Source organism: Melospiza melodia, chromosome 5 (assembly GCF_035770615.1).
Source record: "Melospiza melodia melodia isolate bMelMel2 chromosome 5, bMelMel2.pri, whole genome shotgun sequence".
Classification (NCBI taxonomy): Eukaryota; Metazoa; Chordata; class Aves; order Passeriformes; family Passerellidae; genus Melospiza; species Melospiza melodia.
The window spans coordinates 86,034,858-86,054,942 of NC_086198.1; the positions used below are offsets into that span (position 1 = coordinate 86,034,858).

General features: G+C 41.0%; 1 protein-coding gene across 2 annotated transcripts in view; it reads left to right on the forward strand.

The window, feature by feature from the left end:
- The first annotated feature begins 4,986 nt into the window (after nt 1-4,986).
- STIM2 (stromal interaction molecule 2) overlaps nt 4,987-20,085 on the forward strand; it is a 63,049-nt gene continuing 47,950 nt past the window's right edge. For both annotated transcript variants that reach the window (XM_063157753.1, XM_063157755.1), the window contains exon 1: nt 4,987-5,179. In XM_063157753.1, coding sequence (XP_063013823.1) covers nt 5,002-5,179 — 178 coding nt within the window. In that variant the 5' untranslated portion in view covers nt 4,987-5,001. The remainder of the gene's footprint in view (nt 5,180-20,085) is intronic.

Genomic DNA, 20,085 nt, shown 5'->3' on the forward strand with positions numbered 1-20,085 from the left:
CCAAGATTTCTTTTCTATTTGTCTTTACTCCATAAGTGTTAAAGAAAAAAATCTTCTGCAATGCCTGTGACAATGCTGATTGAAAAAAAAATTCTCAAACTAGGAAACTTAATTAAAAAGTTCTTTGCAGATCTACAGCTCTTGTTTTGCCCTTAATGACTGCTCATTCTTTCTTATTGAAAGAGATTTTGTATTTTTTGCAGCATTTTAGCCTATTACCAGGGAATTTGCTCGTTTGAGGGATATCTAGACTCATGGTCACTGATAAGATCCTAAGGGCTAATACTCCCATCAGATAAGGAAGATGTTTCACTGACCTCCATTCTCTGAGTTCAATTTTCTTATTGAACTGAGATGACAACTATGACCCATACTTTCTTAGTCCATTAACAGCTGGAACTACAGGACCACTTCAAATACTTTGTATAGGTTCCTCTTGAACTAACAAGTTTCCCTCCCCACAACATAAGCTTCAGTAATCCAGAAACAACCAAGAAGGGGTTCCTAAACGGATCCTCTCATCCTGGCAAATATATATCTTACAAAATTCCACCTTCATTTGATATTTTATCAGCACATGAAATCTGGGAACTAGAAAGTTTTACATAAATATTTCTAAATATAAATATTTATTTATAAATATTTATAAATAACTTCTCTAATCAAGAGAAGACATTTGAATTTTAATCTCAAGTCTATTCAAAAATGAATGTTTCTTTTCACAGCACTAATAGAATCAAATGTTTCTTGGACAACTTACAAATAATCTGAATTGCTTATCTGAATTTGAACTTATTGCCAGTTTGTACTTGCACTGTTTTTTAACAAAAAAAAAAAAAAAAAAAGTATTAATTTCTGAGCCTTCTTTCCTTTAAGATAACCTTATAGCATTTTTTCCAAGTTCGTGCTTTGTTTCTGTTTCCCCACCAGGTTTCTTTTTCATCTGTTATTATTAGTCTGGCTCATTTTTCCTCATCAGTCTTCTCATCTACCCAGAGCATTCACAGCTTTTAGTTTGGAGAGACTGCAAATGGCACTAAAGGGCAGAAAAAAAGATTGTTTTTCCTTTATTCCATTGTTCAGACCTGCTTCAGGTTTACTGTAGGGCTAGCTGAATGTATATATTGGAAAGAACTATTGGCATCAAACAACTCTGAAGATTATTTCTCCTCCCTTTTTCTGTTCAGATAAATCAATGTGGTGATTAAGGCTAGGTGAATGATAAAATTGCTAACAGGAAAGGCAACTCAAAGCAGTTAATACACATTAATAAAAGGCAAAAAAAGCTTTCTGCTCTGAAGATCAATGGAAGAATGCAAGACAGAACTCACATAAAAGCCTCTCAGGTTATCCATACAGCAAAGAACACTCAGAAAATTCGACCAAGACTGTAGGAGTCCATTAATACTCATCAGGATTCGTGACAGAAAGTAACATAAATGGCTGAACTCTTAAGGCTTCGAGACCAGTTTGCTCCCTGCAGAAAGATAAACGTAGGCACTTTTGGGAAATGCTGTTGCAACATTTTGTCAACAATGTGCATGTGCCAGTGCCAGACCTTCTTCGGGGTAGGTGGTTGTACTTGGAGCAGACCTGGAAACAAAGCAACTTTAACTTTTACTCCCACTCTCAGGGTGTCCCACGCTGCGGAGCCCCATGTCCAGCATCCATGGCAGTTACACAGGACAGAAGTGACACCAACTCTGAGGTTCTCCTCATGTCTGGGTTCCTCTTGGCTGCCAACAGGCAGAGATTTTGGATATGCCTCTTTGTAGCCTTTAGCAGCTGATAGGGATCAGTGTCTCTATCCTGTCTCACCTCTCTAAGTCATCAGGATTTCTTCATTGCTCTTCTCCAGAACAAGAGAAGTGTCTTGCAAAACTGCACGCAGATGTGCGGGGTTGGGTAATTTGGATGCCAATAGCATAGTCCGAGGTGAGAACTCTTTTGCTGCTGTGTGCTTCATTCAGCAACCCCATGCCCAGAAATTACCATCCATTCTCCATTCACAACAAATTCCAGCCCTTCTATTACAACTGTCTACATCCAGAGGTAGAGAAAGCATTCTAAATAGCAAGCATACCCCAAACCCACACAGCTCTGCTGATGGATGGGGCGGGTCACTAGTGATAAAGAACTGTGAAAAGGCTGAGATGCTCAAAGCCCTCTTTCCCTTGTTCTTTACTAGCAAGGTCAGCCCTTAGGGTTCACAGAGCCCTATGCCTAGTTTGGCAAGGTTTGGAGAAGGAGACTTCAGCAAATTTAGCAAATTACATGTTTGCAAGTCCTTAGAGCCGAACAGGAGCTGCTTGCAAAGGTGCTGAGGAAGGTGAGTAACTTCATTGTGCTGCTTCCTATCACCTTCTAAAGGCTGTGGCAATCAGATGGGATTTCCAGTTTTTGGGAAAAAGCAAATGTGACATCCATCATCAAAGCAAGGTGCAGGAAACTGCAGAGCAGTCATCCTTACCAAGTATCTCTCTCAGAGGAGATAATGAAGGAAAAGTTTCTGGCAGCCATTTCTGGGATGACAAAGGAGATGAGTCACTTCTGAAAACCAGCACAGTTCCACCAACAAAGCTGCCTTTGGTCATGAGAGAGTTGGCTCTATGACTGAAGTGATAAGAGCAGCACATACTGATTTCAGCACGGGTCTTTTGATGTGACATCCACAGCATCTTTGTAGTCCAGTAGGGACTGGGTAAGTAGATGAGGTGGATAGCAGTCTGAACCACTCTATTAAAAAATATTGGTGACCAGTCTGAAATGAAACTGGCATCTTGTTATGAGTGATGTTCCTCAGGGCTGAGTAAGGGAGTTAGACTAGAGGAACTCTAGGTCACACATTTTTCTCTGGTTCTGTGATGAAGCCTTGCAGGGCACTCCTTAGAATTAGGGTCCCCATATTGAAACCACAAATTATTTAGGTTTCTGTGGATTAATGGGTTAGGCTGCAGCCTTTCCTTGATTCTGAGCTCATGCAGCTGATTCAGCATGATATGAACTGGCACTGCATCGTGAAGCATTTCCAGCCAAGAAGCTTCTCACTGCGAGATCTGCTATGGTGTCCTGACCAGCAGTGACATCCCCTCAACTCCAGAACAGAGACACTGCTTGAAAACAATCCATTCCATGCTTGATGATTTGGGGACTTGAAGTTAAAAGCAGGAGGTGAGAATGAACCAATACTGAAAGAGGACTTTTATTAAGGATCATTTATTATTTTAGGCCCACATCGTTTTTATTGGAGCGTCCCCATCTCACAGCTATTCTGATGCAGAATAGGCTTTTCTTTACAGTGCTTGTGCAGTCTGGGTCTTTTGACTTCACTAACTCTCAGTTAAAACAGTTCACACTTGCTCAGGAAACTTGCCTCTTTCATGTGCCCTTTATGCATTCCTCTCTCTTTGTAATATAACATTAACTAATTAATTAAATTAACAGCTGGTTTCTTTGTTTCCATCTGGGAAATTTACTCTGCTCCAGCTCCCCTCCCAAAAGTTAAACAACACTGAACAAGCTTTCTTAAGATACAGGCTTTTCATTGTTCTCTTTGCACAAGATCTGGTCAGATACTGTTGGTCTTTAAAAGCTGTTGTATTCACCAGCAGAAATGATAACGCCATGCACAGACTTCAAAATTCAATCAGAGTTCATTAGCTTTAGACACATTTTCCAAATCTTTATATGCTATATGATTACTTTTAAGTTTTGGTATTTTTTCCCCATAAAAAAATGTTTCAACTGGGATGGAATTTGCATGCCAACTATATTAGTAGAGGAATTGTTTCCTGCTGCATTTCACAGTACTGTAATGATTTCAGACTTAGCTTTCCAGATTTTGCTGACCCACAGAAGCAGCCCGTACAACTCCATTTCGTGCTCCTGTCTCCTGCAAGGTCTACATAGCAGGCAAGGGCTTTTCTCAAGGCTCTTTCAACCCCTCTTCTGTTATTTCTTAGGTAATTGCAATAGTTAATAGAAAATGTAATGTTTATATAGCTTTTAGCACCTGTGTTGCATTTTTTTCTCACGTACTGTGTATCTAAGATAGTAGATTGAATTTGGTCTTTAAAGGCTGTGTTATTCTCGTTAAATGGCTCTAAACGGAATGCTGTAAAGTCCTGCAGGTTTGGACAGGACAAAGCACAGGCTTTACTGCCATTCAGTGGCTTGATGGAAACATCAGCAGCAAAAGTGGATTTTTTTGGTAAAGATTTTAAGCACAATGAAATCACGGTTGAATCTTTGTGAACAGTTAGTTCTCCTGGCTTCAGTTGTGTGAGATCAGATTTGAGACTCCTCCTTTTCTCGTTCTGTCGATGTTTTGAGAGTGCTGTAGTACACCCGAACCTGAACTTCAGACAGTTCTCCTCAGGTGCGTGCCCTGGCCGCGCGATAAGGGCAAGTTTAACAAAGTCCAAGGTTTTGCCCTGTAGCTAAAACATCTTATTTTCACCTTGTGCCTTTCTCGGGTCCGGCCCAGCCGGTCTGGATCGGAGGGGTTCCGGGACACGCCAGGCGGCGCGGGGGTGCCGGCGCGGGCTGCCGGGGAGCCGGGCGGGACCCCGCACCCCGACAGGAGTGCCCCGGAGCCCGGCCATGCAGGCACCTGCGGCTGCCGCCGGTCCTGCCTTGTCCTGTCCGGCCCTGTCCTGTCCCGTCCTGTCCGGCCCTGTCCTATCCCGTCCTGTCCGGCCCTGTCCTATCCCGTCCTGTCCTGTCCGGTCCCGTCCGGGCCGCGCTGTCCGGGCAGCGGGACCGTGGCCGCGCGCCGCTGCCGCCCCCTCCCCGGTGACGTCACCGCGCGGTGACGTGTCGCCCGGCGGCGCGGGGGCCGCCGGAAGCGGCGGGAGGCGGCGCGGGGCCGGCGCGGAGCGGAGCGGAGCGGAGCGGGTTGGTGCCGCCGGAGCGGCAGCGGCGCAGCGCGGAGCTCCAGCCCTGCGTTCCCTCCTTCCGTCCTTGTGTTCCTGCCTTCGCTCCGCGGCAGCGCCGGTACCGATGAGCGGGCTCCGAGCGCCCGGCGTGCGGCCGGTGCCGACCTGCCTGCTCCTGCTGGGGCTGCTCCTGCCCGCCGCCGCCGCGGGCGCGGGGTGCGAGCTGGAGGCTGCGGACGGCGGCGGCGGCCGGCGGGGAGGACGGTGCGGCGCGGCCGGCTCTGCGGCGGAGCCGGTGACAGGTAACGGCCCCCGCGCGTCCCGCCGGCGGGCGGCTCTCGGCACAGGGGTGGGACGCCGCTCTCCGGGCGCCTCCGAGCCGCCTCCCGCCGCCGCGGGGCCGGGCGCGGTGCGGCTCTGCAGAGGGCGCCGGGCCGGTCTGCAGGGGGTCCGGCTGCGGCGGCACTGCGGTACTGCCCGGCGCGGCCCTTCCCGGGAAGCGGCCCGCCGCAGGATGTGTGCAGGATCCTGTTGAATAGCGATATTGTTGAGGTCCGGAGCCGCCGCTTCCGTGTCGGCTCCCGCGGTGCCGCCCGTGCCGGTGTCCGGGGCGCCGCCAGCCGCGGCCGAGCGCGCCCGCCCCGGCGCCGCACCCCGCACGGCCCGGAGCCGGCACGGGCAGCGCGCCCGTCCCGCTGTGTCGCTGCTCGGCTCCTGCGAGGCACGGTGGCCATCCCTGCCCCCAGGGGGGTTTAGTTCTCAGAGAAAGGGGAAGCATTCCAGCCTTCGCTTAATTCTTTAAAGAAAAGTCACATTACCGTACTTAGGGCAGTTGGGAATGCCTGCAATTAAACCAGCGGTTCTGCCGAAACATTTGAAATCTAATTTCGGCAGGCTTTGATGGCTCTGAATTGCTTATACGTATTCTGAATCTATCTTGTAATGACCAGGAGGAAGCTTTACTGCCTCTACACAGTTCACTTAGCAAAATGGGATTTGTACGTTAGGAAATTCTCGGAAATATTTAGAAGTTTGTCCAGTCTCATAATGTGCTTTTCCAAAAGCTCTGTAATTGAAAGGAAGAACTTGGAAGGTGGACGAAACAAGAAGAACCCATATCCCTTCAGAATCAAAGTAGTGTGCGTTTCTCAGAGAAAAACTTCTGATGTTGTTTGGAATATTGTTGACACCCTGAACAGAAAGTGTTGAACTTCAGCTGATGACACACACCTAGGTTTCTTCTCTGCCCAACACCTTGAAGACATGAATTTTAGTTAGAATTAATGAAACTCCAGCAGTAGTCATGACATAACTCCAAGGGAGAGATGCGAGGCTACGTGATGTAGCGGGGGACGCGACATTCCTGCAGTGTGAATTGTCCAGACTGTTGGCTTGCAGGGTGAACCAAAGGAAGCTGGAACATCCGCAGTCTGTGGAGCAGCAGCTGGACCTCCCAGGGGTGTTGTGGAAGTGCTGTATCAGAACAGCTCTTTCTGCTTTTTGATTGTGATTGATCTCGTTGTAGGTGGTGTTAAGCAGTTCTTACTATGAATACTGCTGATGCTGTCTACATTTTGTGCTTAATCCATTTTGATGTGTCAGTCTGTATGGAAAAAAACAAATTTTTTTAATGTTTTATGGACTGTAAAGGTACTGAGATGCCTATCAGTGGTGTTCTCTTCCACTTTGTAGTGACTGGTGAAGAAGAAATACAATTATTTGAGAAATCTAACATGCTCTAAGGGGATTTATTGTGTTACATGACAATATCGTCTGGAAAATACATAGGCTTAAAAGCCATCTTACAAACTGTTTTAAATTTTAGGAGGTTTCAACATAGTTCTGTGTTCATCCGCATGTAATAAATACATATTTCAATTTGTCATGGAGGTTCTTTGCCTATCTAACTAACTCTCAAATAGTTTTAAGTTATTTTTTGCAAAGCTGGAAGACCTCTTGAGCATTTGGAAAAAAACAGATGGCTTTTTCAGGGGGTGATTTTAGTTATATTATCTATCATTTTCCTAAAAGGTGAAAGTTGCAAATATGCTGCTGGAGAGAATATTAACACTTGTCTGGAGAACACTTGTCTGGAGAGAATATTAACACTTGTCTGGAGAACAACAGAACAAACTCTTAATTCACTAATCTTGACTGGTTTGAGAAGTACAATCCAGAAGATAAAAAGCTGATGCACATAAAATGCTGTGCTAGGAAGAGGCTATGGGATGCTTAGATAGAGATGCTTGGGAAGCAGAGCTGTAGGAAATAATTCAGGACTTCTAGTCACAAATTGGTCCGAATGAGAAACATGCAGCTGGCAGAAGTAGATGCCATCCTTGGATATGTTGATTGAGTTTAAAGTACAGAAGGTTTTTTTATTTTTTTTTTTCTTTTTCCTTTTTGATTGCACTTTTGTGTCTAGGTTTGAGTATTAAATCATGTGGCTTGAGAGGTTGAGAACCTATGCATGAATTTTTTTATTTTATTAGAGTATTGGATTATTTTGATGTGGTGGAAAAAGCTGTGGTATGGATATGTAAGAAATGGTTCACGGAAGCACTGCGAGTTTTTTAAAGCTTTTTTTCTATGTTTTTTTTTAAACTTTCTTGTAATTGGGGTATAGGTTAAGAGGAAGTAAATTTTTGTGGGTGGGATTTAGATTAAATATAGGCTGGAAAGTTTTTACCTATAACAGTCAAATTGTGTAGATTGTTAAACAGGTTCCCAGTATCAGAGGTTTTTATTGGCTTAGAGAGGAAGCTGGCAAAGATAATCTAGATGTTTGACAGAAAAGGGATGTGTGGTGATGAGTTTTAGGACTGAGAGAGAGGTTATGATTCTATTTTTGCCATATTTTATCAGATATTCAGGTATTTACTTAAGTGAGTATATAGATTATCATTACTGTTGTCTTTCCTGTGTGTGTGTGCCTTTTTAACAGTATTTTTAAATGACAGCTGAATATGTAGTGTGACTTGACTGTGCCTGAAGGTATTTAGTCATGATTATGAAAATTGGACCAACAGAACTGTCTCCCTTGGAGGGAACACCATGAGGCTGTTTGCTATTCACTCCAGCTCTGCTTGTTCACTGCTTAATTTGGTAGAAGGTTTTAAGGAACTTTCTGTTCTAAGCTTGAAGATAGCACTGGCTTTCCACATTTTTATATTCACCCAATTTTAAGTTGCTTTGTAATTCTGGATTATTTTCATGTTTAAATTTAATCCATGATCATGGATTAGCTTGACTGCCTTTGGGTGCAACAGAGATCCTGCACCTGTATTTGGCTAATAAATTTCTCTCTAATTATGTCTCACAATATTTGAGACCAGTTTTAACTACAGCACTGCATTGAAGCAATAATAGGCAACGTAATGTAACCTGTTTTTTTTTTTTTAGTAATTCAAAGATTTTTCTTTTAATTACATTTCTATTCTGGAACTTAGCCATCATATTAACACTCTGAGCTCTTCAAATTAATCAGGCTTTGGCATTTGAGAAGTGAAGGTTTCTGGAAAATGTGTTTTTAGCTGCAGCTCTAGAGTTGGCTTAAGCTGTTCTAGTGTGGGTGGCTGTTTAAGTGGGGCTTTTTTCTCTGGATTGACCCCAGCTGGTCATGCAGGCAGTAGTTCCCAGAAGAGAGCTGGTAGGAGTAGTCATGCTCGTCCCACTGCTGGAAACCCAGCGGGAGGGAAGGACTTCCACGCTCCCTCTCTGCTCTGTACCACCTGACTCGCCCCGAAGTTGTGATGAGCACTGTCTGTGGCTTTGGCCTGCAGGAATGTGACAAGAACCACAGGCAAGAGGTAAAACCATGAGTTTTTATCAAGACTGTTTCCTAACTTACTTTAAGCCTAGCACCAGTGCAAAGGAGAGGGAGACCATGGTGTCAGGAGAGGGGAACGAGGATGGTCTGCTTCCTGTGATGGCACCTAGTGTGAACAGAGCTGTTCATAGAGTTTTATCACTAAGGTGGCTGTGAAACTCCATCAGTGACCTTTTTGGGGCTTGAATAATGCGTTTGGAATTTGGTGGTTGTGTGTGAGACTTCATTGTATAGTGAGCTAATGCCAAGAGGACGGTGAATTCAGGCACATGGTGAAATGCTTTTGCATGACTAGTTTGGCATGCACTTGTCCTAAAAGTTTGAGAGCTATGAGATTTCCATTGCTTTCTTAGTAAATTGCTAGTAGATTTCTCTAGCTATGGAGATTCAGCACTACAGGTTTGGGGGTTTTTTTGTTGTGTTGTTTTTGTTTTTGTTTTTTTTTTTTTGCAATTCCATTTCTTCAGTTTGCCTCTAGAAAAGCTCCTTGTAATCTGTTTTTACTATTTCTGGTGGGAGGAGTAATTTCAAGTCCTGTCTCTAAAGGGTGTTGACTTCAAGCTACTATTTACTTTTTGATAGCATCTCAGTGCTGTCATTTGTCTTTGAATTAGAATGAGTTTCTCAGTTAAATTAAGTTTTTAATTTCTTAGCATGTTTTTTATTTTTAGTGATGAAGAATAGAAGAAATTCAGGAGAGAGCTGTGTTTTGATAGCTCACTCAGCAGTTGCATTGTCATAACTGTGAGATACAGTTAAAAAAGCTGTGAGTGACTGGATTTGTAGACAGTTTTGAAACAAATATTAATAATTAATAAACAATTAACCAGGAAAAATCCTGGCCTTTATGTAGCTTAGTGACATTGGACTCCCACTCAGAGATTAGACAGCAAGCACTTGTAACTTCCTTTGCCCTTAGCTGAGTTTTTTTGCCTTACAGCCTTCCAGTGTTTTGATTGTAACTCTTCAGTGCTTCTGCCAGTGTGTTCTGCACCTTCTGGTGTCCTGTGAGGATTTTCCTTCACCTCTTCTGAGGATTCATTCTGAGTGTTTTCGTTTAGACAGGTTATTTAGCTGGTATTTTTTTCCTGTGTTAGAGTAGCAGCATGTAGCAGACCCTTTCTTAATACCCCCAGTGTTGCTCCCTGGAATGCTGGGGCTCTGTCATCTCTCCAGCAGCAGGATTTTGTGTTGCCCTTTCAGCTGCGAGCTTTCTGAAGACAGCTCTGCTTTTCTGAGGACCTCCCACCCGATTCTGCAAAGCTGGGCCCACGCAGCCTGGGCATGACTCATTTTCTTCTGCCTGACTCCAGGGATGCTGATCTGTCAGAGCTGCCGTGTGTTTGTCAAAAGGGGACTGTGCCCAGGGACAGGAGCAGTTATCTTGATAACATTTCCTATGATGATACTACAACTGTGAAAATCACCTAAAAATACTGGGGTTTTTTAGCATTTGTATGAAGAAAGCAGTTTGATAGTCTTCTAATTGATTTTTAGGTAGTGTTCTCTAGCTTGGACATCTTTACATCTTTTTTGTGTTTAGTGTTCATTCTCAATCAATATTTAGGAAGAAGAATGCATAGTAAAGAGCTGTGATGTGAGGAAGCTAAGAAAATTACTAGTTTTTTTTAATTTTTTTTTTTTAAATATTAGGGCATGGTCAAAGACTCTTCAAAAGTCAAAAGTTTATTACTTTACATAAGTGCTGACTAATTTACTGCAGAAATCCTGATATATGAGAAGACTTCTTTGGGATTAGTCTGTTAAAACCTGTCTGTGAAACTGGCTTTTTGAAATACAGAAACTTGAGATATTTATCTTGACCACATAGGGAATGTGTAAAAAATTAATAAACACACAGTTTGTTGTTCTAAAAGAAGCATATACACTTTTTTAGAAACCAAGGTAAGTTTCAAGTTATTACATAAGTTAGTGTTATTCTGCCTTTGGTTACTACTAAGTAGTGCCAGTTCCTATGGAAACTGCATATCTGAAAGAGGAGGGGTGAATAAAATTATAATGTGTTGTTAGAATTTAGAATCAGCACAAACAGAATGTGATGATTGTCAGAAAATTTTCCCTTGTTCACTTGATTTCTCTGAGCAATTCAAACTTAACTGAAGAGAGTTTATTTATACCTTTCCTCCCCCTGCCCCTTTATTCTGGATCTTGCTCATTTTCCTTCAAATCCAAAAAATCCCTGGCATTTTTCAGAGACCTGGTAGAGGCAGGCGTCTTTAAATCTGTATAATGAGATGTAGAATTTTAACTAAAATTCATCTTGGAAATCGAAGATAATGTGCTTGTCAGTACAATTCAGAATTAAGAGCTCACAGCACTCAGAACTGTTGACTCATTCATTTCAACAGAATTCAAATTAAGAGCTAAGAGCCACTGACGTTTTTGATCTCATTCCCGTGGTGTCTGGCCAAGGTTTTTATATCAGGAGGTTTTCTCTCCATGCAGGCAGTGTTCTGTTCCTGCAGGTGAATCTTCAGTGATTCCTAGATGTTGAGATGGGAAGGGAACCATCACTGAGTTACTGCAGCTGGTACTGCAAACCACAAGCAGCACCACAGAAACTTGTAAACTGGAATTGTTGTTGAGGCAACAACTGGAATTGTTGCTGGATTGTGTTAAGCTTAACTTCTGCAGTAGCTCAGAATTTATAGAAATGCAAAGATAGCTTTGATCCTTTTCCTCTAGGCAACAGTTTCTGTTTCCTACCTTTTCTTATGCATCATAAATAATTTAAAAACTGTCAGCAGCCCAGCCTTCTGGTACTGTCTCTAGCTAAAATTTTAATACCTGATTTATTTTTTGTGTGTGCTGTGTTTCTGTAGTTAATGTTCATTTCTAAGAAATTGTCACGTTCTCAGCCTCTAGAACTGAGTAGTTTACTAAAAACAGTAGGTTACCTTAACCTATTTAAAGCTGTGTTTAAAAGCAAACAAACTCAAACAAACCTTCTGATGGAGTATTCATTTAAGCAAGGTTGTCTTGAATAAAAATTTGCTTAAAATGTTTTGGTTTTCTAGGCTCTGTGTACTTTGTCCTTAAAAGGGGAAACTTTGTGAAAGCGTGGTCTGAATGCTCCCTCTCACTTTGTAGTTTAGAGTAAAGGAAGGGGTTAATTGTATGCAGTTATTAAACAAGTGTTACAGAGATAAAGGAACAGTTTTTCTCAGTTCCATCTAGTGGCTCTGTGAACTGCATTACTTAAATTCAGTTTCCTGCAAGTTAAATATGTTATTTAGAAAAGAAATTTTCACACAAATGTTATTTTATTTTTAATAGTAAATAACTTCTTGTGGCTCCCCTGGATATTTGTCAAGAATATCTCCTGAATGGTGTGTTTTTTGTTTTTAAAATTTGTTTTTGTTTTGATTTGTTTTGTTTGGTTGGTTTTTTTGATTATTTGTAGCCTTGACAAATGAGTGAATGGCTCAATAAGTGATTATTTTTAAGATATACTCAGTTTTCATACAGAAGTATGTTCAGTGAGCTTTGGTGGGGAAATAACAAGCTTTGACTAATAACTTTTGTCAGTCTGAATTTTCTTTTGTCCGAGCCACAGGCTTTACTTGAAATGCATTCCTCCCTCCTGCCCTCACTAGATGCATTAAGTAGATGAGTCTTCTGTTTTTGTGCTTAGATCTGAAGCATATAAAAAGAATATTTTCTCTGTAGTAGTCTGGAAATGACAAGCTTGGTTAGTTTTTCCTCATTTTGAAGTGTTACACAGTATTTTCATTTGAAGAACAACAAACAAGAAGTACTATACTGTTAACAAATAAAAATCCTATGCAAACCAGGTGTTCTGTGATGATTTTTAAGCAAATATGAAAGGTAGTTATTCTGAGTAGGAGTCTCCCTTCTAGCATAGTTTTAATTCTAGATTGCTATATATAGAAGGTTGCAAGGTAACTTCTTGCTGTAACATTGTATGTCTGTATGAAAATACTGTTGGCTTCAGTTGTTTTCATTGCTTGAAGTATTAAAAATTGTTTTGAAGTGAAAATGAAATTGCTTTTTTTTTACTGCCAAGTACTTTTCACTGTTTTGCTAAATATGCAATTTAGATTATATAATATCATATAGTTCCAAAATTTATATTGTTAAGTGTCAGGAAGGAAAAATATATTTATATCCTTTCCTACTGGTGGATCTTAGTTGCAAATGAAATGTATAGAGACAGTTCTGTTTTTCCCAGAGTGTATTTTTAGTTTTCATTTGAAAAGCTTAACTTTGCCAGTATTTTTGTGGAACCTGGCTGCCTCAGTCTCTTGTTGATACCTGGTTCATGTTCCCTGAATATTTTTACTGAAACTATGTGTGCTGTAGAAGGTATTCTAGTTACTTTGGAAGCAGCACACTAAAATGTCAGTCCAAAATACAGATAAGAGCCACTGAAAAGGATTCCATTGACTTGAGTGTATGAGTGTATTCATTGGGATTGCACTCCAAGACTGCATTTAAAGTAAAAGAGATGTTTGGGTTTTGGTCCTGTGAAGCTCCACTGCTGCTGACTGGTTTTAGAGTGGCCGTGCTGGGGACCTGGGGCTGTGCTGCTGTAGGGGATGTTGGTTGGCCTTGTGACTGCTTCACCTTGCCCTTGAAATGGGCTCTCTGTGCAGGAGGGGCTGCTCCTCCGGGGTGCTCGCTGCTTCCTCCCCCTCCCTGCCTGTCCTGGGTGTTGTCACTGCTCACTTATCCTGTCTGCAGGCGGCTGCTTGGGGGCATCGACTGAGCTGAGAGCTGGGGTTTTCCATCAGGATCAGGTCCTTGCTTCAGTTCAGTGCACAGCTGCACAACAGCATCTTGTGAGGAGATAAAAGTGTTGGGGGAAGTTATCATTAGCCATTTTAGTGGAAGCCTGCACATGCCAAGTAAATAGCAATTGAGAAAGGTGGGTAAGGGAAACTGAACTTATAAAAAACCAACATTTTACCCAGATGTTACCAACTGTGGATCTGGAAAGTGTCATTCAAAATTGATAAGGAAGTACTTTGGCTATCCATAGTACGTGGGGAGGCTTTTAGATTAGCAGTAGAGCTGTGATTTTAGTAGGGCTCCTTAAAGAGATTAGTTATTGTAGATGATAGTAACTTTGCTTGCAGAAAAATGGATGGTTTGGAATGAAACTTTTGTTTATGGAGTTAATTTGTTTTGTGCCTGTTGAGTTATTGTAAGAGAGTTTGTATCTCAAAATTAAAATTGCTTGCCAGGCATAATTATTTACTTCGATTAAGTGAAACTGATGAAATGAGATTTTATTAATACAGGATAATAAGAAAATGTCCCATTCTGATTTGGCTGTAGATGTTTGTAAGCTAAAATCCCCACCTATCAGAACTCTAAATGCATCCAGTTGACTACTTTACTTTTATAAAAGAATACAAGTAAAACTAGTTTGTTTTGTTTATTAAGTAAACATCCTAAGAAACTGCATCTGTGATGTGTTATTTTTTTGTCTCTGAAGCACTCGGAAGTTTGTTTTATGTTGCCTCATGTCTGTTTATAGTATCCCATGAACAGTAGTCAAGGCTTTAACTTCTCTTGATGTGGACAAGTGGTAAGAGTTCCTTATTCCAGCAGAGTGGGAGCTCTGTGTGCAGCCTGCTCTGTGATCAGGATTCAGAAATCACAAAACAGCTGTGAACAATCCCAGGTGCTGTGTTGTCCTACTGGAAAGGAAAAGGATGCATCTTCACAGTACTAGATGGTTACAAATGGAGCATCAGAAATGACTGGGAGTTTGGAGTGTAGTGGGGTGATGAACTGGGACCCAATCTAAGCTGCTGTTGCTTGCACAGGTCTCTGAAAGTATTTCGTGATGCTGTGTGGCATGGTGGTGCTGACATGCAAAGGAGGGGTGCAGGGAGAGAAAAGAGGAGGGAGCTGACTTTAATGAGTGCTTTTGTACCATTCAGTGTATTCTTAGAGTTGATTTAACTGATTAAATGGATCTCTGATTAGCTGTTATACTTGGGATTTTTGGGAGTAATTGTGGATTGTTCTTTGGAAAAAGCCTGGGTGTTGGTCAGGAAGAAATACTACAAATTATGAATACTGAGAAATGGAATACTAATAATTGTCTCTTGAAAGGATATGTTAAACTAGAAAATACACAGAAACACAGAGAATATTCTGAGTTAGAAGGGATCTGGAGGGATCATAGAGTCCCTGCCCCTAAGTAAATGACCCATACTGTGACTAAACCCACATCCTTGGTGTTACTAGAGCCATGCTCTAACCAGCTGAGCTAAGATACTTGAATCAAGCTTGCCAGTGCTTTTATATACATATTTTTGTGTAAGATAATCTAGTAGACTCCTTGGTGTTAAAAGACCTGCCCTGTGGCCATTGTTCCTCAGAAGCTAAAGGCAGCTGCAGTTTAGGCCTTCAGCATGTCTTCTTCCTCATGCTGAGCAGTTCAATTGTTGCTGGAATAATACACTGCAATTAGCTAAGCAAAGGTTGGATGAACACTGGGCTGGAAACAAGGAAGGCCAAGAAGGTGGAGGGAGGGATGGATGGAAAAGCACTGTGATGGTCAAATGGGTTTCAAGTCTTAGGAGGGAGGTAGCAAGGGCGTGGTAGGCCTTTTTTGAAATAATGAGCACTATAAAGCAGGCAGCTGTAAGAAAACAGGTACCTATTTTCATGCTGTGAGACCCGGAGGCATTAATTGTAAAATCAGCAGAATGTTTGAAAATAGATATATCCCTGCCCTGCTTCCCAGTTTCCAGGGTGAAATGGGAGAACATGTCTGCATGAACAGGTACAGTTGAGCTAGAAATCTCATTACAGTGGACTGTTTTGTTAAAGAAAAATGTGTTGTTTGGGGGGAAAAATTGTTGTTGCTATCACCCTCTGTACTGCATCATTTGCTGCTAGATAGTTCTTGACAAGATTGAGTTGGGTGGACACCTTGGAGTAAGAGTGGCTATTTCATATGTTTTTGCTAATCTTCTGTGAAATTACAGGTATGATTGTGTTGTTTGAGACAAAACAATTTGACAGTATAGTTGCTATTTCCATGATTTTTCTTTTTGTGCAAATGTTTAAAGTGATTGCTAAAGTAGAAAGAATAAGGGTAGAGTACTTAGAGGAGAATGTCATAATGTTGCAGTAAGCTGCATCATAATTTAGGTGCTTAGGTTTTGGGAGATGTAAATAATTTGGTGTTTTCAATTTGAGGACTAGCAAAATTTTTGCTGGCATTGACTTACTTTTAAAATTGATTTTACTGAACTGTGTTTCTGCTGTTGATTTGTATTGGTTCGCAGTCTCCTAACACTGAAATTTCTTTCCTGGCAGAAGTTAGCAAAATCACAATGACTTTTTTGGTTTTGATTTTCTTACTTAGTTCATACTTAGTTTTCTGTACTCAAAAGGCTGTCAGCAGCACATTAACATTTGTATAGAAGCCAAAGAACAAGACAGCATTGCCTTGTTGTCCAAATTATTGTTTTTATTCTTTTAATAGGAATGTAATAGTTGATTGTTCATTTGAATAGATGTTCTTTATGCTTTAGTAGAAATGTCTTAAGAAGTGCTTCTGTAATTCTGATAATTTGTTGTTTGCTACTGTGTTTTTAGGTTCTGTGAAGTGTTTGAGAAGACTTCAGGCAGAGAATAAGCATACCAACTGAATATACAGAGTTTTCAGAGTTCAGTAATAGTGTCACTGCTTAAAGACCACATATTGTGGCTTGCTGTCTTTGGTCTTTTGCATTCAGGTCTGACTGTGAGTGGCGATTTTAGGCAGCTGTAAGGTTTTAGGTGATAGTGACGATTTTGCAGGTTGGTCAACTAATTTTTGAAGATTATTCATCCAAATTAGTTCAGAAAATGAGCATTTGCTCTGTAGTTACTACCAGGGCATTCTTATTTGTAGGATACTGAGGGAACATAACTAACTTCTCAGACTTTGTGGCCTCTTGTATTTTTTTTTATTCAGTCCACCATGTGCCCTGCCCCCAAAGGTTTATGAAGGTTATTGGAAAGAGAAGAATTGTTTCACTGCTTCTTATATGATTGTGGATACTTGAAGTGAAACTGTCTGGTCTGGTCTTGTGTGTGCTCTGGAAGCTGACTGTAGAAATGTTTCATGAATTATGTCTAGTTCAGTTTGCCTTCTTCAAAATTTTGTTGATGTACGCAACTAAAATGAAAAGTGGAAGTGAAACGCTCTGCTGGTAGTGAAGACTTGTTGCATGTAACAATTAAGGGAAATATGATGTTTAAAGGAGTGAAAATTGTGTTTGCTTTTCCAGGTCTGTGCTGTAGTTAGAATAATCATAAAGGATAAGCTTAATTCTTTTAAGTTAATTGAAAATGTAGTAAGAGACTGGTTAGAAGCTGGAAAGGAGCGAGCATTTAACTATCAAGACAGACCTTGGCAAGTTTTGCATTCAGAATGTTGAGGAAGACTTAAATATGAAATTCTTTGTTGCCTTTTGCGCACAGATGAGAATTGGAAAAATCAGTGGTAAACCATTATGGAAAGCAACATGTTATGTCCTAGGATCAGCTCAGAGGCTGCCATTTATACTCCTGATTGGGTGTTTCAAAGCTCCTTTTGTTTGGCTAGGTAGTGAATTTGACCTCAGCACCTGACCACAGAACAGTTTGTATTGTGTGGAGCTAAAGCATATAAGGAATTTGCCTAAAGTATTCTGCTTAACCCCAGGTTGTTTGATACCTCATGGAGGGGATAGTTCTGAGTCTTTTCTTAGTGTTGGTGTGTGAGCTGGGTGTAAGTTAGAGACATAGTAAAGGGTGAGTTATGACATTCATGCTGGTGTCGGGTACAGATGCCAGCATCAATAATGAAGTTCTCAGTGTATTGCAGTGCTAGGGCAAGGTAAATGCTGTTCTTGTAGAGAGTTTTAAGTAGCCTGTAATATTTGCATGAATAACGAGCCATTGTCTTTGATGTGTTCGCCTACTTTATGAAGTAGGCTCAACTGATAGTCTTGGATATTTTGAAACTTGCTACTTCTCTGGCCTATCTCAAACTGCTGTTAAACAGAGAATACTTCAAAGTACAAGCTGAAGCTAGTTTGTTAAATAGGCAAAATCCCTTGATTTTACAGATTGTATTTTTCTGTTAGCAACTGAAATGGTTATGAGGTTTAATTGTAATGAAAGTAACTTCAATATTTCATTCCTAACGTAGAAGATTTTAAAGACAATAGGTATACCTAAATATCTGAATATGGGTTAAATACTTCCATCAGAAATGATACTTTATTTTTGTTATTTTTATACTTGTGTTATCATGCAAAGGGAGGCTTTCAGGCACCCTCCAGTTCTCTCTTGGTTGTTGTTCCTTTCAGAGGAAATAGGGAAATAATGATTTGCATTTGGCAGGGCAGGCAGAAAGCTTTGTTTTTTGCAATGCTGGGTGAAGCCTTGTGGTGGTTACTGGTGGGGTGCAGGGCAGAGGAAAGCAGCCAGACCAGTAGCAGCTGCTGCTTCTCACACTGGAGATATCCAGCAGTGAGCCTGCTTCCTTCTTGGCTTTTCTGAGTGGCTGTAGCTCATGCCAAGGCTATTGTTGTTATCCTGGGCTTTGAGAATGCAGCATCATTTGGGAGCTGGTGTTTCATACCATGCAAACTTCAAGATGTGGTTGGAAAAGCATATTTGCATTTACTGTGCAGTTTCCTGCTTCACCTAGTCATATTATTTTAATTTGTTGTTTAACATCGTTGAGTTTGTAGGGCCCAGAGATGTTGAAGTGCATACCCACGGTGTTACTGACCAGAATTTTTAGGCATAGGATTCATTTCAGGTCTTTTGAGGTGTCAGCATTTGGGCTCCTTCTGTAATAGACCAAAATTGTTTTGTTGTGAGATAGGAAATGTTGTTTGGGCATATGGACCTTGCCACTAAGTCTGCTCACTGTGTCAGATTTCTGTTGAGTGTGAAGATGACTCTTAGGTCAGAAACAGGTGAATAAATATTGCTCATCTGGCTTTATATGAGAACTGTTCTAAAAGCTTTATTCTGTTTAAGGATATATGTTTATATGTAAACAGAAATGTTTTTTGAGTCAGGGATTTTTGCCACATTTCTTTAATGTCTTTAAGTTTTTTGAATGCTACAGAACGAATAATTAATTTGATATTTATGTTTGCAATGCTTACTAAGTGCACTTAAGTTTTGTTTCCTCTGTTGTTTAGTTTGAAAATGTTGCAGGATAAGGTTTCAGCCAATCAGTAATACTACTTAAGAAGCTACAGTTAATGTTACTCAAGGAAAGGGAAGTGGTATTAACTCCTCCTCCTCATCTTTGATAGCCTTGTTAGCAATAATTTATTACTTTCAGGAGGTTTGAAGTTTCCTAGTAGATGGTTTATTTACTAGAGAAGATCAATGCTTGAATTCACGTCAGCTTTTGAACTGTTTTACAAACTTTATCTGACTTACAGTGTAACAGAATTTTTTAGGATGTAATGTTTCCTAAAATATTTGGTAAATTCTTTTTTAAAATGTTTTATCTGTTGCATGTGTGTTGCCTTGCTTTCTTCACCCCAGCATCAAATCCTGTACAGATTTTATATGTTCTGCATATTTTATATGTTCTGTGCATATTTTATATGTTCAAGCACCCCTAACAGACCATCTCAACTCCTTTGGTTTCCCACTTATTTTTTGCTCCAAGCTTAGAATGGAACAGGAATACTGAAAAGGTAAAGACAGCATTTCTCTAATGCTAAACTTTTGATGCAGGCGTTGTGTAGGTTTTGTAAAATGCTGGATGCAAGAGTACATAACTGGAAATGCCATCTAGATTCCAGAAAGAATTTCACTGCTTTTCTGGATCTTTTTTGGGGGAGCATGTAAGATGCACAGCTGGTTTCAGAAGCTTCTGCCTATGTTCATAAAGAATGTCAGAAGTAAGGAGTAGACTGCCATCAGTCAACATGGTTCTCTTAGTAGATAAGACTGAAGCAGAGCTATGGAAAAAAGGAAGAACAATTCCACCTCTGCATTAATTGCATCAGGGAGCTTAAAGTTAGGCTTTGTGCTTCGCAGCAGAATGCTGTGCTGAATTAGAAATTGTGATATGCTCGCCCACAATCGTTCAGCATCGTGCAGCTGTGATTGGTTTAGTCACAGGCACAGTGCTGGGCTGCCTGCTCTGCCTGTGAAGCTGCCACAGCCCTGGAGATGCTCTGAGTGGCTTATTATTCTTATTTCTTTTTCCAGTCAGAGGGATGAGAGCTGTGGGCAGTGCCTTTTTTACTGGTGGCATAGACTTGTCTTTGAAAGATATCAGAGAGACACAGAAAACCCAGAATCTTCAGGAATTTCTGGTAACATAATTTGCAGCTTGTTAGGAGGCTACAGTTGTCCTGTGTT